Source organism: Microcaecilia unicolor, chromosome 11, assembly GCF_901765095.1.
Source record: "Microcaecilia unicolor chromosome 11, aMicUni1.1, whole genome shotgun sequence".
Lineage (NCBI taxonomy): Eukaryota > Metazoa > Chordata > Amphibia > Gymnophiona > Siphonopidae > Microcaecilia > Microcaecilia unicolor.
Window position 1 is genome coordinate 88,157,216 of NC_044041.1, and position 17,995 is coordinate 88,175,210.

Sequence of the window (17,995 nt, forward strand, 5' to 3'; positions counted from 1 at the left end):
TTTTACACTGGCCATTAACAAAAGGTTAACAAGTGAACCACTTATATTTACATGGTAAGCTCACTTTCATCAAGGAATTGTCTCAGGGCACAGGCACTGAAGCCACAGATCTAACATCATTCAATCACTAAGTTCTAAGCAACACCACTTTGACAAAGTATGACCCCCCCCCACCCCCCCCCCCCCCCTCCAGGAGCCACTTTCATTAAATATGCATTGTGGAACAACAAAAAAATAAGGGGCAAATGCCACCCCTGCTCCCAGGGGACCCTGTGGTGCTCCCTCAATCAATAATAATCTCTCGAGTGCTCATAATAAACACACAGAGTTGAAGCAGCCTCTATATTATTTGGCCCCAAATCAGCAACTGGAGACTGATGAATCAAAATGGCTGCTGCGGCTGCATTGACTGAAGAGTGCAGGACTGCGAGGCTGTAAAAGATAGCTCTCCCTCCATGACTTAAAAAGCAGCAATTCCTACTCTTGCCTGCCGAAATCAACACACCTGCTTGAGGAAGGAAAGTGAAGCGACAAGCACCGCTAGCTCTCTGGAGTCTCCCTCTTGACCTAAAATATAAACTACGAGAGATCACGTGATGAGCTGAGTGGAGCAGACGCGCAGTAGCTCCTCTCTCGGACCCTGCCTCCCCTCGGACACAACACACTGCTTGCTGGGTGGTAGTGAACCGCGAAAAACACATAAAGCGGCAAGTTAGCTTATATGGACCCTTTTGTTATAAAAATTGAAGCGGGGATGCCAGCGAAAAGCGTCAAAAAAGACGCGGAGAAGCCGCGGGGGATGGATCCCAAAATGGCGCTGAGCCCCGGGCCAAGCTCGAAAGAGGTAACTTTTACAGAACAGCAGCTTGTACAATTAACCGAAGCGGTGAAATCGGCATTAGAGCCTCAATTACAGCAGCTTTCTAATCAGCTCACCTCGATGGAAACGCGTTTGGATGACACTACCCGTCGAACGGGAGAGTTAGAACAGAGTGTCGGCCATAGAAGACGGCAAGGTTGGGCAAGTTAAACAGCTGGAAGAGCTTAAAAAGTTAGTGTACCTGCAATCCCAACAGATCGATGAGTTGGAGAATCGTTCACGACGTGATAATTTACGCTTGGTAGGCATTCCAGAAACAATTCCTGAGCACGTTACAATCAGTGCTGGAAAAATGGCTGTCTGAGGAAATGGCGCTCTCAGATAATACAGGATCCCTATGCCTGGAAAGGGCCCACAGACTAGGGCGGAAGCCAGAACAAAATCAAAGGCCAAGAGTGGTGATTGTAAAGGTACACAATTTTGTGAACAAGATGGAGATCCTGAGAGGGGCTCGGCTGAAGCGTGACAAGCTGTTTTATAACGGCAGCTCCGTCAAGATATTTCAAGATTTTTCACTATGCTTACAGGAGAAGCGACGGGCATTCCAGCCGGTCTGTAAAACTCTAGCGGAAAGCCAAAAGAAATTTGCCTTAATCTACCCAGCGACATTAAAACTCCAACACCAGGGAAAATGGCATCTCTTTAAAACACCGCAAGAGGCCACAAAATTTATTGCTGGATTGGATCCGGCATGAGAGAAAAGTGAAGGCTTCCTAAGAAGCAGAGAACATTCAGTAAGATATAAGTTCAAGTGTATGGTTATGACAAGTTAAAGTGGTTGTGTGTTGTACTTTATATGCAGAGATGCTTATGTAATTTACGGTGAAAGGAACATTAGGTGGTAGGATTGATATGATAATGTGTGTGTGTTTGGGGGGGGGGGGGGTTCCAATCTTATCTGATCTCCGTTGGGTGAATAAGGATGGGAGTTAAGTTGTTTTGGGTTGTAACAGGGGGGGGTTAGGGGGGGAGGGGGGATAGGAGAGGGAGGAATGGGGGCATAGTGGTAATGTTGGAAAGAAGGGAAGAATGTGATAAATGTTTGTGTAATCCACAATGCAAAAGCGATCAGAGAAAGAAGCGGACTGGATGTGCTAGGAGGGATGTCAGCTGGGGATCAGACTGGAGAATCTTGACATTTGGATCTCTTGGGTGAGGCTGGGCGCCCAGGAGATGTGTTTAGAAGTAGCTAAAGACGACAAAGCTTTAAGGAGAGGAGGATTAAAACTTTAAGGTTTGCTACATGGAATGTGGGTGGGATAGCAACTCCAATTAAGAGAGCAAAAATTCTGGAGGCCCTAAAGAGACACAAAGTAGATGTCGGGTGTTTACAAGAAACTAGACTCTCTGCGGAAGAGCATAGGAAATTGAGAACTAGATGGGTGGGGGAGGTCCACTACACTTCAGCAGGAGGGCGGAAAGGTGGAGTGGCCCTATTAATACATAAGGGGTTAGCAGCCAAATCCGAAGTAGTGCAGGTTTGTCCACAGGGTGATTACGTAGTGGTTAAGCTATGAATACAAAATAGAGAATTCCTGGTGCTGGGATTATATGGACCCAATGTCTATGATGCAAACTTCAATGCGAAGTTAATGGAAATATGCATGCCATATAAAGCTTCACTGCTTATAGTCATGGGCGATTTTAATCTGGTCTCAGACTATCATGTAGATTGCTCTGATCCAAATGTGACATCTCAGGGAGGGCCTAAATCACGGGTCATGAGGTCCTTCATGCGCTCTCTAGACTTGGTGGATACATGGAGGGCACTACACCCTGGAGAGCGTGATTATACTCATGTTTCTCGAGCACATGGCACGCTTTCTAGACTAGACTACATATTGATAAGTCGAACAGCATTTTCTTGGGTGGCCAGAGCAGAAATAGGACCGGGGGGGGGGGGGGGGGGGGGGGGGGGAGGTTGTCTGACCATTCTATGGTGTGAATAGATGTGGAGACCACGAGGTTCTATCAGACATCTGGGGGATGGAGATTTCCGATATATCTTTACCATAATACGGAATTTCGGGACTTTCTCCATCAGAAATGGGAAGATTACAAGCAGAATAATAGAAGGCATATGACTCAACCAACATTGTTCTAGTCGGCTGCGAAAGCTGTATTGCGAGGGGAGGTGATAGCTTATGCCCATGCAAGAAATAAAAAACATTCCATAGCAATTTTGAGGCTGGAAGCTAAACTGCAGAAGGCGAAAGCCCGTTATATACGCAGCCCCAATGCCACAACAAAAGAACAATTGCAGGCAATGCAGGTTACACTTAACTCATTGTTACACGAGCGCATGTGCAGATCTCTGGCATACCAAAAATTTAAACTGCAAAGATTTGGGAATAGGTCGGGATCAATGTTAATGAGATTAGTTAGGGCTTGGGGAAATCGAAAACCAATAACGACTTTGAGAGATGAGAAAGGAGCGCAGTGCAACAATAGTGAAGAAATTGCACGAATATTCACAAGGCACTTTAAGGCTCTATATCAGGCAACCCAAAAACCAGATCGCCAAGTGCTTAACAGTGTTTTGGAACGCGTGGGGGTACCCAAACTAACAGAAACAGAATTAAGCATGCTGGAAGGTCCATTACAGGGGAAAGAGATCCAGGAGGTGATTAAATCCCTACCCTTGGGTTCCGCGCCAGGGCCTGACGGATATACAGGGGAGTTTTATAAATTATTACCAACCTCTTTCGTGGGACCTCTCTGTGACTATTATACTCAGGTCATAACAGAAGGTAAATTTCCCCAGTACTCTAATACGGCGTTGATTTCACTTCTTCCCAAACCAGGGCGCCCAGAAGATCAGGTTGCCTCCTATAGACCAATCTCACTCATAAATGTGGATATTAAAATCCTATCCAAAATTCTTGCCAATAGGTTGGCCACGATATTACCTAGGGTAATAGGACAGGAGCAGGTAGGCTTTGTCAGAACAGGCAGGCAGGCAGTTGGAAATGTGCGCCGACTATTGTTGGCAATGGCATCGAGTCAGCAGCGGGGTGTGCCGACTTGCCTGTATAGTTTGGACGCTGAAAAAGCTTTTGACCTAGTGGGCTGGAAATATCTATTTACAACTCTTAAATATATGGGAATCCAGGGCTGGTTCTATCAAGCCATAATAGCTCTATATAAAGACCCAGAAGCTGTGATTTTGGTTAATGGGGTTAAAGCTGCACCATTTAGGATAGAGAGGGGTACTAGACAGGGGTGCCCCCTCTCACCTTTACTTTTTGTGCTAGCATTGGAACCACTGTTGAGGGCTTTGAAGTCCGAGCAGGATATACCGGGAGTGATGGTGGGAGAGGGACAAGTTAAAGTGTTAGCGTTTGCTGATGACTTGGCCGTGATCACATCTAGACCGCGGGAGGCATTGGAGGCTATGTTGACTATAATTACGGAATATGGGAACTTGTCAGGCTTCTCGCTAAATTTGCAGAAGTCCAAGGGATTGATGATATACCCACAGGCAGGAGGCATGAGTGTGGGTGAGAGGAATTTGATATGGGAGAAAGAAAAAATCAAATACTTGGGCACTTATATACCGCAGGATTTGACTACTCTATACTTTAATAATGTGCAACCATTACTTACTCAGACATGTACGCAGCTGAGATTGTGGCATGATTATCCATTATCAATAACAGGGAGGATAGCCTTATATAACATGGTTATTGTGCCCAAGTGGCTATATGTCTTCCAAACCCTGCCACTGTTTTTACGCTTGGAAGATGAACAGAAATTGAATAAGCAACTGAACAAATTTTTGTGGAAAGGGTGGAAGGCTCGGATACCGATTGCAACACTCCAGATGTCGGTGGAACATGGAGGCCTGGGACTTTTGAGTGCGAGACATCTTACTGTAGCATGTGGTATGAGACACGTCTCAGATTGGTTTCGTAACACAGCGGAGTTTTCTGCCACTGAATTAGAGACACAGCTCACTGCTGGGATCCACTTCAGTAACCTGCTACATACAGGCGGAGGTCGGATCCCGCCGATACTACAGGACTCTCATATAATGCCAACAGCGAAAGCAGTTTGGAGATGGATCTGTCGCCTTCATCAATTCTCATCACGGACCACACCATATTTGACAATTTGTGACAATCCAGACTTCCCGCCGGGACAGATATATGGTGTGTTCCGCCGTTGGAAAAGCAAAGGGTTAATTTACATAACGCATGTGTTGACTGAGGAGGGGCAAATTCAACCATTTGAAGAGCTGAAGTCTAAATATTCTTGCCGACAATCAGAGTACTTCCACTATATACAATTAAAACATTACATTTCCGCTCTGGAGTGGCAAGATCTGACGGAGGACGTGCAGGAGGAATTGTCTGATGCATTCTCCTTACAAGCACAAAATAATGTTCCGCTCCGGATGCACCATAGGCACATCAGAGACACAATACCAGAACCGGATTACAAGGGCCTGGCACAGGCCTGGACCGCAGACTTGGGAACAGAAATCTCCTATCAAATTCTTAAAGCATATGTCTTGTCTTTGCGAGGCTCTTGCAGGATGATGTCACATTGGGAATTACAATTTAAGTTTGCTATGCGTGCACATATTCCACCAAGAATGGCCTTCCATATGGGAGCCTCGTCGGATGGGGCCTGTCTGAAATGTGGCGAGATGGGAGTACAGTTAGGACATATGTTTTGGCACTGTGCAAAAATAACAAAGTTCTGGAGGAGTCTCCTACAACACGTATCCTTTATGTGGAAGGCAACATGGTGTTGTGAGCCACAATTATTGTTTGGCAATCCGGGATTGGTGTCCCCGACCCAGCTGGTTATAGAGGATTTGCAACTCGGGCAACAACTGTAGCGAAGAAAGTAATACTAACCGAGTGGATTACAAATAAAATTCCCACAGTTCATCAATGGAGATGCCAAATGGTTTGTCTCATGAGGTTTGAGAGACGGCTGGTGGATCAGAAAGGAACCTTTAAAGAATCAGATTTTTGTAAGATATGGACTCCATTTTGGCTGACATTGCCTCCAGCGGTAAAAGGTCCTATACTAAAATTTTGATGTACACAATAATATAAATAAGAGTTTGCATTATGTAAGTAGAGTAAATACACAGATGTTTAGGCACTACAGACAATGAGGAGAAAAGAGGAATGTTTTTTTTTTTTTTTTTGGGGGGGGGGGGGGGGGGGGGGAGAAGGGGCAAGGAAGAGGAGGGTAGGAGGGAGGGAGGAGGTTAGGTATAGTTTTAAGATTGTATAAAATGATGATGTGATAGTATGATGTTTGAAGTTGGATTTAAGACCCATCTGCATTTGGACACTATACTGTATTATACGCTTAATGATTGATACCATCATCAATAAAAAACTTATTTGCAATAAAATATAAACTACACTAACCCATCCAGGCTCTGCAGAGAAAAGTTGTTAGAAATGTTGGATGAAGCCATCAGGTGAAGCAGTGAGGGGGGGGGGGGGGGGGCATTCCTGATGCAATACTGCAATAAAGTGACTGCTTGAATTCTCTTAAGGCAGCATGTACGAAGCAGAGTCCACACCTGACCTTTTGAAATACCACTGCTGGTCTTGCTCCTTCCAAAATGATGGCTTTTACAATTATTTGAAAATAGTGAGGTTTGGGGGGGGGGGGGGGGGCTGGCAAGGAGTGAGACTCCTCTAAGTAACCCACACTCAAATTAAAAGTCTTCGCCTTTTAGGGTTGTTGTTTTTTTTAAAATTTGTATACCCCCACCCCCTTCCCCACCTGGTCCATGAGCTAGTGTCACTGATAAATCCAAAAGTTGTACAGTTCACTCTTTACCATCTATTGGAGACAAAGAAAATAATAATGATCTAATGCTGCATGGTGTCCTTATGGGGCAAAGTATGCAGGACTTTTTTTTTTTTTTAATTCTCTGTCTCCATCTGCTGGTAGATGAGCATAACCCGAAGGTTCTGAACTGGTCTAGTGAAGACAATAAGGAAATCCTGCAGCTGTGAGCAATTACAGTGCGGCATTGGAAAATGTTGGATGATACACTAGTTGAAATGGAACACTGAGACCACTTGATCAAAGAATTTTGAGCATGTGTTATCACAACCCCATCTGTCAGATATGACCCTGGCAACTGCAAGACGGAGTGACCATTCATGAGGTTTTAATCTGCAGCTTAGTCAGCTAACTGGTTGGAGGGTGGTCGAGAAACATGGCCTGCAATGATGATCTAAGCAAGAAGCCAGATGCCAATTCTTGAGAGCTACCTCACATAGCCTGAAAGAGTCCATGACTTCTGCTTATCTACATAAAACACTTTGCACTCCTTAACCCCTTAATTAGATGCCGAACTGACTAACAGTGGGGAAAGAAACTGATATAATCCTTGTGAACAATTTTATCACCAAACTTTCCTATGTGATGGATTCCAGGTCTTTCTGAAAAATATGATTCATCCCCTTCACTAGAGGCCATCAAAACCTGGGGACAATTCTGAGAGAATTAGAGTGCTAGGTGGGTGTGTGGCACTGTTATTACTATTATTTGAGTGTAGTGCTGAAGTATCTGCAGATGTATAACTGAAGATACTGTGACCGGCACTGCCTATAGAAAGGCTGCTGGTTCTTGCATGTGGATGAACAAATCTCACACATTAAACAGTGGTCCTCAATTTCAGTTTCTGTATACTACAACTCGTCTTAAAACAAGTTGTCCTCTAAGCAAAGTGCATCTACTAGGAGATCATGAGCATCTCCACAGAGATCAAGCATGTGGCCATGTTGTGTCGTATAAGTTAGTAGGTGGAATGGATGAGGCAGAAGCCTAAACCTACCTCTCCTCTCCCCCCATTCTCTATTTCTGAAGACAGCACTATCATTCTCCCTGTCTCATCAGCTCGTAACCTTGGGGTCATCTTTGATTCCTCACTCTCCTTCTCTGCTCACATTCAGCAGATTGCCAAAACCTGTCGTTTCTTTCTCTATATCAGCAGCAAAATCCATCCCTTCATCTCTGAGCACTCTACCAGAACCCTTATCCACACTCTTATCACCTCTTGTCTTGATTATTGTAACCTGTTTCTCACCGGCCTCCCTCTTAGCCATCTCTCTCCCTCCTCTTCAATCAGTCCAAAACTCTGCTGCGTGACTCATTTTCCGCCAAAGTCGCTAGGCTCACATTAGCCCTCTCCTTAAGTCACTTCACTGGCTCCCTATCCGTTTCCGCATTCAATTCAAACTTCTCTTATTGACCTATAAGTGCATTCACTCTGCCGCTCCCCAATACCTCTCTACTCTTGTCTCTCCCTAGGCCCCCCCTCGGGTACTCCGTTCTGTAGATAAATCTCTCTTATCTGTCCCCTTCTCTTCTACTGCTAATTCCAGACTCCGTTCCTGTTATCTTGCTGCACCTCACGCCTGGAACAGACCACCTGAGCCTGTACGTCTAGCCCCGTCTTTGGCCGTTTTCAAGTCCAAACTTAAAGCCCACCTCTTTACCACTGCTTTTGACTCCTAACCACTACTCACTTGCCCTGTCCTTTTATCCTCACCTCTTTATTCCCTTACCTTATTACTCTGTCTACCTGTCTTATCTAGATTGTAAGCTCTTTGAGCAGGGACTGTCTTTTTTGTGTATGGTGTACAGTGCCGCGTATGCCTTGTAGCGCTATAGAAATGATAAGTAGTAGTAGAAGCCACACTCCCATATGTTGGGAAGTTGGGGAAGTTAACAGGGGCTCTAATGTATCATTTGTAGTTGGTGGGCTATAGTTCTGAACCAAGGACTGCTGTTTGAAAGGCTTTCCTTCCCATCACATTGAAAGAACCTGTGGTCCTTGCCCAGTGGTGCCACAGAATATGATCCTGTGAACTCAGTTCTTTTAAGAGCTCTCTCAGCAATGACTGACTAATGTGAGAGTTATATACTCCTGTGTCCTGGTGCATGGAGCATATCTTGACATACCAGGTGGGCTGGAAGGGCTATCAGCCCCTTTGTCTGAGAAACTGTAATTTACTTGCTATATGGAAACAAGAAAGAGTGATGTCATCAACATAGGAAATCCTACGCACGTTCAAAAGCCTTCAAAGTCTCTATAACATTAGGAGAATGACTGCGAACACCCAAGAAGTATGAGTCACTGCATGTCAACTGAGAATGCCCTTTTCATGGATGTTTATGCACTTGAAGACCCTCATAAATCATTCTGGGACATTAATCTATCAAGTGACATCTCTGTGCCTTGTTCATTTTTTTTCCCCTGGAAGACTCATGTTCAGAGGACATGGGAGAATAAAGCAATTTTCAACACATTACCAGAATCTTGAAAATTAGCTACAAAGATCATCATCATTCACACAGTACATATTACCAGTGGTGCAGATGCATTTACCTGGGATAACTCTGGCTGGGAGAGGCCTGGCTGGCTCATTTGAGATGGCTGACTCATGGAGATGTAACCCTGAGTCAACGGACCCTGTGAAAATGGCTGAGACACCACATCTTGACTAGCCTGGCTATTTGGCAGATTAGATGGACCAATGCCTTGAATTCCAATGCCACGATTTTTCTGGCGCACACCACGGCCAGTCTTGCCTTTTGGTATACCACGTCCTGAATCAACAAAAGAACCCAACAAATGAAAGTTATTATGAAGTATTGCCCCAGGTACAAATAAAGCGAATGATACATACCTGTAGCAGGTGTTCTCCGAGGACAGCAGGCTGATTGTTCTCACGACTGGGTTGACGTCCACGGCAGCCCCCACCAACCGGAACAAAACTTTGCGGGCTGTCCCGCACGCAGGGCACACCCACCGTGCATGCGCGGCCGTCTTCCCGCCCCTGCGCGACCGTTCCCGCTCAGTTGAATGACAAGCAAGAAAAGAGGAAAACGCAACTCCAAAGGGGAGGAGGGAGGGTAGGTGAGAACAATCAGCCTGCTGTCCTCGGAGAACACCTGCTACAGGTATGTATCATTCACTTTCTCCGAAGACAAGCAGGCTGCTTGTTCTCACGACTGGGGTATCCCTAGCTCTCAGGCTCACTCAAAACAAGAACCCAGGTCAATTGAACCTCGCAACGGCGAGGGTATAACAGAAATTGACCTACGAAGAACAACTAACAGAGTGCAGCCTGACCAGAATAAATTCGGGTCCTGGAGGGTGGAGTTGGATTTAAACCCCAAACAGATTCTGCAGCACCGACTGCCCGAACCGACTGTCGCGTCGGGTATCCTGCTGGAGGCAGTAATGTGATGTGAATGTGTGGACAGATGACCACGTCGCAGCCTTGCAAATCTCTTCAATAGTGGCTGACTTCAAGTGGGCCACCGACGCTGCCATGGCTCTGACACTATGAGCCGTGACATGACCCTCAAGAGTCAGCCCAGCCTGGGCGTAAGTGAAGGAAATGCAATCTGCTAGCCAATTGGAGATGGTGCGTTTCCCGACAGCGACCCCTTTCCTATTGGGGTCGAAAGAAACAAACAACTGGGCGGACTGTCTGTGGGGCTGTGTCCGCTCCAAATAGAAGGCCAACGCTCGCTTGCAGTCCAATGTGTGAAACTGACGTTCAGCAGGGCGGGTATGCGGTCTGGGGAAGAATGTTGGCAAGACAATTGACTGGTTAAGATGGAACTCCGACACCACCTTTAGCAGGAACTTAGGGTGAGTGCGGAGCACTACTCTGTTATGATGAAATTTAGTATACGGAGCATGAGCTACCAGTGCTTGAAGCTCACTGACTCTACGAGCTGAAGTAACTGCCACCAAGAAAATGACCTTCCAGGTCAAGTACTTCAGATGGCATGAATTCAGTGGCCCAAAAGGAGGTTTCATCAGCTGGGTGAGGACGACGTTGAGATCCCATGACACTGCAGGAGGCTAGACAGGGGGCTTTGACAAAAGCAAACCTCTCATGAATCGAATGACTAAAGGCTCTCCAGAGATGGCTTTACCCTCTACACGATGATGGTAAGCACTAATCACACTAAGATGATTCCTTACTGAGTTGGTCTTGAGGCCAGACTCTGATAAGTGCAGAAGGTATTCAAGCAGGTTCTGTGCAGGACAAGAACGAGGTTCTAGGGCCTTGCTCTCACACCAAACGACAAACCTCCTCCACTTGAAAAAGTAACTCTTTTTAGTGGAATCCTTCCTAGAGGCAAGCAAGACACGGGAGATACCCTCAGAAAGACCCAACGACGCGAAGTCTACGCCCTCAACATCCAGGCTGTGAGAGCCAGAGACTGACGGTTGGGGTGTAGAAGCGCTCCGTCGTTCTGCGAAATGAGAGTCGGAAAACACTCCAATCTCCACGGTTCTTCGGAGGACAACTCCAGAAGAAGAGGGAACCAGATCTGATGGTGCCAAAAAGGCGCTATCAGAATCATGGTGCCGTGGTCTTGCTTGAGCTTCAGTAAGGTCTTCCCCACCAAAGGTATGGGAGGATAAGCATACAGGAGGCCGGTCCCCCAATGGAGGAGAAAGGCATCCGACGCTAGTCTGCAGTGTGCCTGTAGTCTGGAACAGAACAGAGGCAGCTTGTGGTTGGTCTGAGAGGCGAAAAGGTCCACCGAGGGAGTGCCCCACTCTCGGAAGATCTTGCGTACCACTCTGGAATGGAGCGACCACTCGTGCGGTTGCATGACTCTGCTCAGTCTGTCGGCCAGACTGTTGTTTACACCTGCCAGGTATGTGGCTTGGAGAAGCATGCCGAACTGGCAGGCCCAACGCCACATCCCGACGGCTTCCTGACACAGGGGGCGAGATCCGGTGCCCCCCTGCTTGTTGATGTAATACATTGCAACCTGATTGTCTGTCCGAATTTGGATAATTTGACAGGACAGCCGATCTCTGAAAGCCTTCAGTGCGTTCCAGACCGCTCGGAGCTCCAGGAGGTTGATCTGAAGATCCTGTTCCTGGAGGGACCACAGTCCCTGGGTGTGAAGCCCATCGACATGAGCTCCCCACCCCAGGTGAGATGCATCCGTCGTCAGCACTTTCGTGGGCTGTGGAATTTGGAATGGGCATCCCAGGGTCAAATTGGTCCGAATGGTCCACCAGTGCAGTGAATTGCGGCAACTGATGGAGAGGCGGATGACATCTTCTAGATTCCCGGTGGCCTGGCACCACTGGGAAGCTAGGGTCCATTGAGCAGATCTCATGTGAAGACGAGCCATGGGAGTCACATGAACTGTGGAGGCCATATGACCTAGGAGTCTCAACATCTGCCGAGCTGTGACCTGCTGAGACGCTCTGGTCTGGGAAGCGAGGGACAGGAGGTTGTGGGCCCTCGCTTCGGGAAGAAAGGCCTGAGCCATCTGTGAATTCAGCAGAGCTCCTATGAATTCCAGAGATTGGACTGGCTGGAGATGGGACTTTGGGTAATTTATCACAAACCCCAGCAGCTCCAGGAGGTGAATAGTGCACGGCATGGACCGGAGAGCTCCTGCCTCCGAGGTGTTCTTGACCAGCCAATCGTCGAGATATGGGAACAAGTGCACTCCCAGCTTGCGTAGATACGCTGCGACCACCACGAGGCACTTCGTGAACACCTGTGGGGCAGAGGCGAGCCCAAAGGGCAGCACACAATACTGAAAGTGCCGTGTCCCCAGGCGGAATCTGAGATACTGTCTGTGAGCTGGCAGTATCGGGATGTGAGTGTATGCGTCCTTTAAATCCAGGGAACATAGCCAATCGTTTTTCTGAATCATTGGCAGGGTGCCCAAGGAAAGCATCCTGAACTTCTCTTTGACCAGATATTTGTTCAGGCCTCTCAGGTCTAGGATGGGGCGCATCCCCCCTGTTTTCTTTTCCACAAGGAAGTACCTGGAATAGAATCCCTGCCCTTCCTGCCCGGGTGGCACGGGCTCGACCGCATTGGCGCTGAGAAGGGCGGAGAGTTCCTCTGCAAGTACCTGCTTGTGCTGGGAGCTGAAGGATTGGGCTCCCGGAGGACAATTTGGTGGAGGGGAGGCCAAATTCAGGGCGTATCTGCACCGCATTATTTGGAGAACCCACTGGTCGGAGGTTATTAGAGGCCACCTTTGGTGAAAAAGTTTTAACCTCCCCCCGACTGGCAGATCGTCCGGTACGGACACTTTGATGGCGGCTATGTTCCCATGGATCCAGTCAAACACCCGTCCCCGGTTTTTGCTGTGGAGGCGCCGGGGGCTGCTTAGGCGCACGCTGTTGACGGGAACGAGCGCGCTAAGACTGTCCCTGTGCCTGATGAGGCCTTGGGGCCGGCTGGGTGTACCTACGCTTGTTGTAGGCGTAGGGCGCAGCCTGCCTGGCCCGGGAAAAACGTCCACCTGCTGAGGTGGATGCTGAAGGCGCCCGGTGGGAGAGCTTGTCGAGGGTGGTTTCCCGCTGGTGTAGTTGGTCCACCAACTGCTCGACCTTCTCACCAAAAATATCCCCCCGGCAAGGGACGTTGGCCAGCCGCTGCTGGGTGTGGTTGTCCAGGTCAGAGGCACGCAGCCATGAGAGCCTGCGCATCACTATACCTTGGGCCGCAGCACGAGATGCCACATCACTGGTGTCATATATACCCCTGGACAGGAACTTTCTGCACGCCTTCAGCTGCCTGACCACCTCCTGAAAAGGCCTGGACTGCTCCGGGGGGAGCTTGTTGACCAGGTCCGCCTGTTGCTTCACATTATTCCGCATGTGTATGCTCGTGTAAAACTGGTAGGACTGGATGCGGGTCACGAGCATTGAAGATTGATAGGCCTTCCTCCCAAACGAGTCCAGAGTGCGAGACTCCCGCCCCGGGGGCGCCGAGGCGGTATCCCTCGAACTCCGTGCCCTCTTGAGAGCAGAGTCCACGACCGCCGAGTCATGAGGCAATTGAGGCCGCATTAACTCTGGGTCCGAGTGGATCCTGTATTGGGACTCCGCTTTCTTGGGGATGGTGGGATTAGATAAAGGTCTCAACCAGTTCCGAAGCAGTGTCTCTTTGAGGACATTGTGCAACGGTACCGTGGAGGACTCTCTAGGTGGTGATGGATAGTCGAGGACCTCGAGCATCTCGGCTCATCCACAGAGACCACGGGGAAGGGAATGCAAATAGACATGTCCCTGACGAAGGAGGCAAAAGAGAGGCTCTCAGGTGGCGAGAGCTTCCTCTCTGGTGAAGGAGTGGGGCCGGAGGGAAGGCCCACAGACTCCTCTGAGGAGAAATATCTGGGGTCCTCCTCCTCCCCCCACGAGGCCTCTTCCTCGGTGTCGGACATGAGTTCCTGTAGCTCAGACCTCAACCGAGCCTGGCTCGACTTCGAGGCACCGAGTCCTCGGTGGCGTCGTCGAGCGGACTCCCACGCCGGCGGGGATGAAGCTCCCTCCATCGACGGGGACTCCACCTGCGTGGCGGTCGAGACTGGCACCGCAAGCGGCGTCGGTGTCGAAGGCCTCGGCACCGGGCTAGAGCACGCTGGCGCCTCCATCAACGGCGCCGAGGGCGCAAGCACCCCCCCGGCGCCGGCACAGTCTGGCGCATCAGCCCTTCCAGGATCCCCGGAAGGATGGCTCGGAGGACTCGTCAAGGCCCGCTGTCGGGAAAGGCGAGGGGGCTGGTAGAGGTGCCGATGCCGGAATCTGCTCGGGTCCAGGAGACGGCACCGAAGTGCTGGTGCCCTGACGTAGCGATACCTCTACCACCGAGGGGGAACACTCCTCCTGGCGCTGCCGCTTCCTCGGCGTCGAGTCATCTCTGGAGCCGGTAGCCACATGCGCCGTGGGCGACCGATGACGGTGCTTTTTTGTCTTTTTTCGGTGCCCGTCATCAGCGTACGGCGGTACCGAAGAGGAGGAGGTAGATCCCCCTCGGCCTCGAGGGATCGGGTCCGACAGGGTTCAGTCCCGAGGGCCCTGGGTAGAGGGAGTGACCGGGGCCGATTGCCCACGCGGCCGCTCACCCCTGCCATCTCCGGAAGACCGGCGGGCCAACGGGACCTGTGCTCCTGGGGTCGGTGCCGTCGGTGCCGATTTCGTGGACATCGGTACCAGTACCGAAGATCCAGCCGTCGACACTGATGCCGTCAAAGTCGACGTCGAGGGGCCGGCGCAAGTTCCAAAAAGACGGTCCCGCAGAACTTGCCTCGCCACCTGTATCCGTTTCCGTAAACCGAGACACAAGGTGCATGTCTTGGTATCGTGCTCCGGCCCGAGGCACTGGAGACACCAAGCGTGAGTGTCGGTCTGCGAGATATGCCGGCCGCACCGACCACACTTCTTAAATCCACTCGGGACCTTCGAGGACATCGACGGAAAAATCGCGTCGGCGAAGTCAAAGTCGTCGATGGTGGCTGTAAAAATCACACCTCGAAAAATAAACCGCGGGTGCCCCCGCTAAAAGTACAAGGGGAAAACAAAGTTTTCTCTTTTTTTTTTTTATAACAAAATAAAACAATCAGAGAAAACAACGAAGAAAAAAAAAAACTCGCGGCAAAAGCGCGATCCGGTTTCCGGGGCTGACAGAGAGAGAGATGAACACGGCTCTCTCCAGTGCGGAAAAGAAAAGACTGAGCGGGAACGGTCGCGCACGGGCGGGAAGACGGCCGCGCATGCGCGGTGGGCGTGCCCTGCGTGCGGGACCGCCCGCAAAGTTTTGTTCCGGTTGGTGGGGGCTGCCGTGGACGTCAACCCAGTCGTGAGAACAAGCAGCCTGCTTGTCCTCGGAGAAGTACCTGTATATAATATGTAAGCCGCATTGAACCTGCTATGAGTGGGAAAGCGTGGGGTACAAATGTAGGAAAAATAAAATAAAAAAGTATATTTAAACGTGACTGTCTGATATTGCGCATAAAATAGTATCTACCTCTTATAGAAGCACTTCCTCCAGGATACACACCACTTTCACATTGTACATTTTAAAAAGCATTACAAAACCCTTCAATCTAATGCTCTATGTACAAATGCTTATACTGCATCTTTCATCACCACTAGAGCATTGATTATCTGACATTATGTATATTCTCTCTAGCAGGAGGTTTAACAATTAATTCTACCTAGTGTACCCCCAAAAAATGAACAGACACGTACCTGCAGCTGGTCCATTAGCCTGCCCAAAGTATCCTGGAGGTGGCATTGGTGGCATCACAAGGTTGAAAGGGATAGGAATGTTCATAGCAGTGACATGGCTGGGTCCAGAACTAATCATGCCAATCTGATCATGAGTTTGAAAGTACATGTTGGAAGGTCGACCTATAAAATAAAATTGCATATAAAAATTAGCTCATGCCATGGCAAATCAATGTATATATCTCATGAAGGACTTTGCTGTGTTTTCTGTGCACTACTGACTCAAGACATTCTTGCAGTGCTATCTCCCTTAACTGCAAAATCTGCTTTGTTTTTGTTTTGCACTGCAGAGCTGTGCAATTTCGAGGTACTCAGTCACGTAGCAAGGTGAGGGTGGATGAACCACATGCTGTCTTTGCTTACACTGCTGCCAGTGTGTGGCATGAATCCAGGTGAGCAGTCTTCCTGAAACAATATTATACTCCCCCCACTGGTGCCAGTGCAGCAATCATTGGAGACAGGTCAGTCGGAGATGATTATGCTATGTGCTTAGGATAGGCCTATGGTGTCCAGGTCTCCGCAGCAGTACATTACCTCACATGGTATACTTTATCTTTTTTTTGGGTGGGGGGGGGGGGGGGGGGGGGAGAATATGGAAAACAGGAGAATATGTCTTCCTGGATGAGGCAGAAAATGCAGACAAGGGAGGTGGAGCATCAGGTAGCACAAGAATACATGCATAGCCTCTAAGGCTTCTAAGCTGGAATACATTTGCACACTGGATCTATCAGCATCCTGCATCTCTCCTACTAAGATTATACTTTTACATCTGTTGAAGCATTAAGCCAAGATACTTACCTGTAGCAGGTATTCTCCAAGGACAGCAGGTCTTATATTCTCAGAAGTGGGTAACACGACCCACATTGCCCAGTCCAGAGCTTATATCAAACTTAAAAGAGCTTTGTGGAGTGTGAGCCACACTCCACTGCACATGCCCGAGTGCCTTCATGCCCGCTGCAACAGCACGGCTCCTGAGGTACAATACTATAGCATATGAAAACAAAAAAAAAAAAAAGACATCAAGGGTAGGTGGGAGGGTCTGTGAGAATATAAAGCCTGCTGTCCTTGAAGAATACCCTGTTACAGTAAGTATCTTCGCTTTCTCTGAGATCAAGCAGGCCATAATTCTCACAAGTGGGGAATCTCTAGCAACCAGGCTCACCGAAAACAACCACCACTGGTCAACTGAGCCAGACTTGCAGCCATGAGAGTCTGCTCATTGCAATACTACGGGCAGAGATCCTGGATCATATGTCAAAAAAGTGTCATAGGTGCCCCTAGCCAAGAACATACCACATGCCTTCTGCTGCTTGGCCAACTGACAAAGTGACTCGGCATGCTCCAGTGGAAGGGAATCAGCCAAATCTAGCAAGCTTGTGCACCGACTCCAAGTAGACGCTCGTGAAGAGCTGATAAGATTATGCTTGTGTCACAAATACAAAGACCCTCCCAAAAGAGTCCAAGGTTCTAGCTTCTCTGTCTGGGGGCGCAAGAACTCTTGGCCCTTTTAAGGGCGGATTCAACCATAAGGGAATGAGGTGGCAACTGAGGCTTCTCAAACTCAGGGATGCTCTGAATCCAGTACAAGGTATCGATCTTCCTGAGCAGCTCTGGGACAGTTCTGCACGAGAACGTCCTGCGAGATCTTGTGCAGAGGTACAGTCACAGCACCTCTAGAAGGAGAATCGTAATCCAGGACCTTGAGCATCTTCCTCCTCCAGACACCATTTCCTTGATAAAAGAGGGAGAGAAAAGGCTCTCAGGAGACTTTCTCCTTTCCGAAAGAGGGGAGGGGTTAGAAGGGATACCATAGGACTCATCCTCCGAGAAGTACCATGGATCCTCCTCAGACTCCCATAAGCGATCCTTATCAATGTCAGTCAAAAATTCCTCATGGCTCATGGAAGGGCTGAGACCGAGCCTGCTTCGACTTAAAAGGTGCCATGTCCTTGAGAGGAGCTGGATCCCACCTCGACTCCGGCAAAGCTTCCTCCACCGACGTCAAAGGGGTATTTATTTTTACAAACTTATACACCACTTCTTAA

The 17,995-nt window shown here is 48.8% G+C and overlaps 1 protein-coding gene across 1 annotated transcript in view; it reads right to left on the reverse strand.

Annotated features, from left to right (window-relative positions):
* Positions 1-17,995, reverse strand: part of UPF1 (UPF1 RNA helicase and ATPase) — a 193,461-nt gene that overhangs the window by 14,173 nt on the left and 161,293 nt on the right. Inside the window, exons 21-22 of the mRNA XM_030217505.1 lie at positions 15,912-16,073; positions 9,258-9,478 (exon numbers count right to left, since the gene is read on the reverse strand). Coding sequence (XP_030073365.1) covers positions 9,258-9,478; positions 15,912-16,073 — 383 coding nt within the window. The remainder of the gene's footprint in view (positions 1-9,257; positions 9,479-15,911; positions 16,074-17,995) is intronic.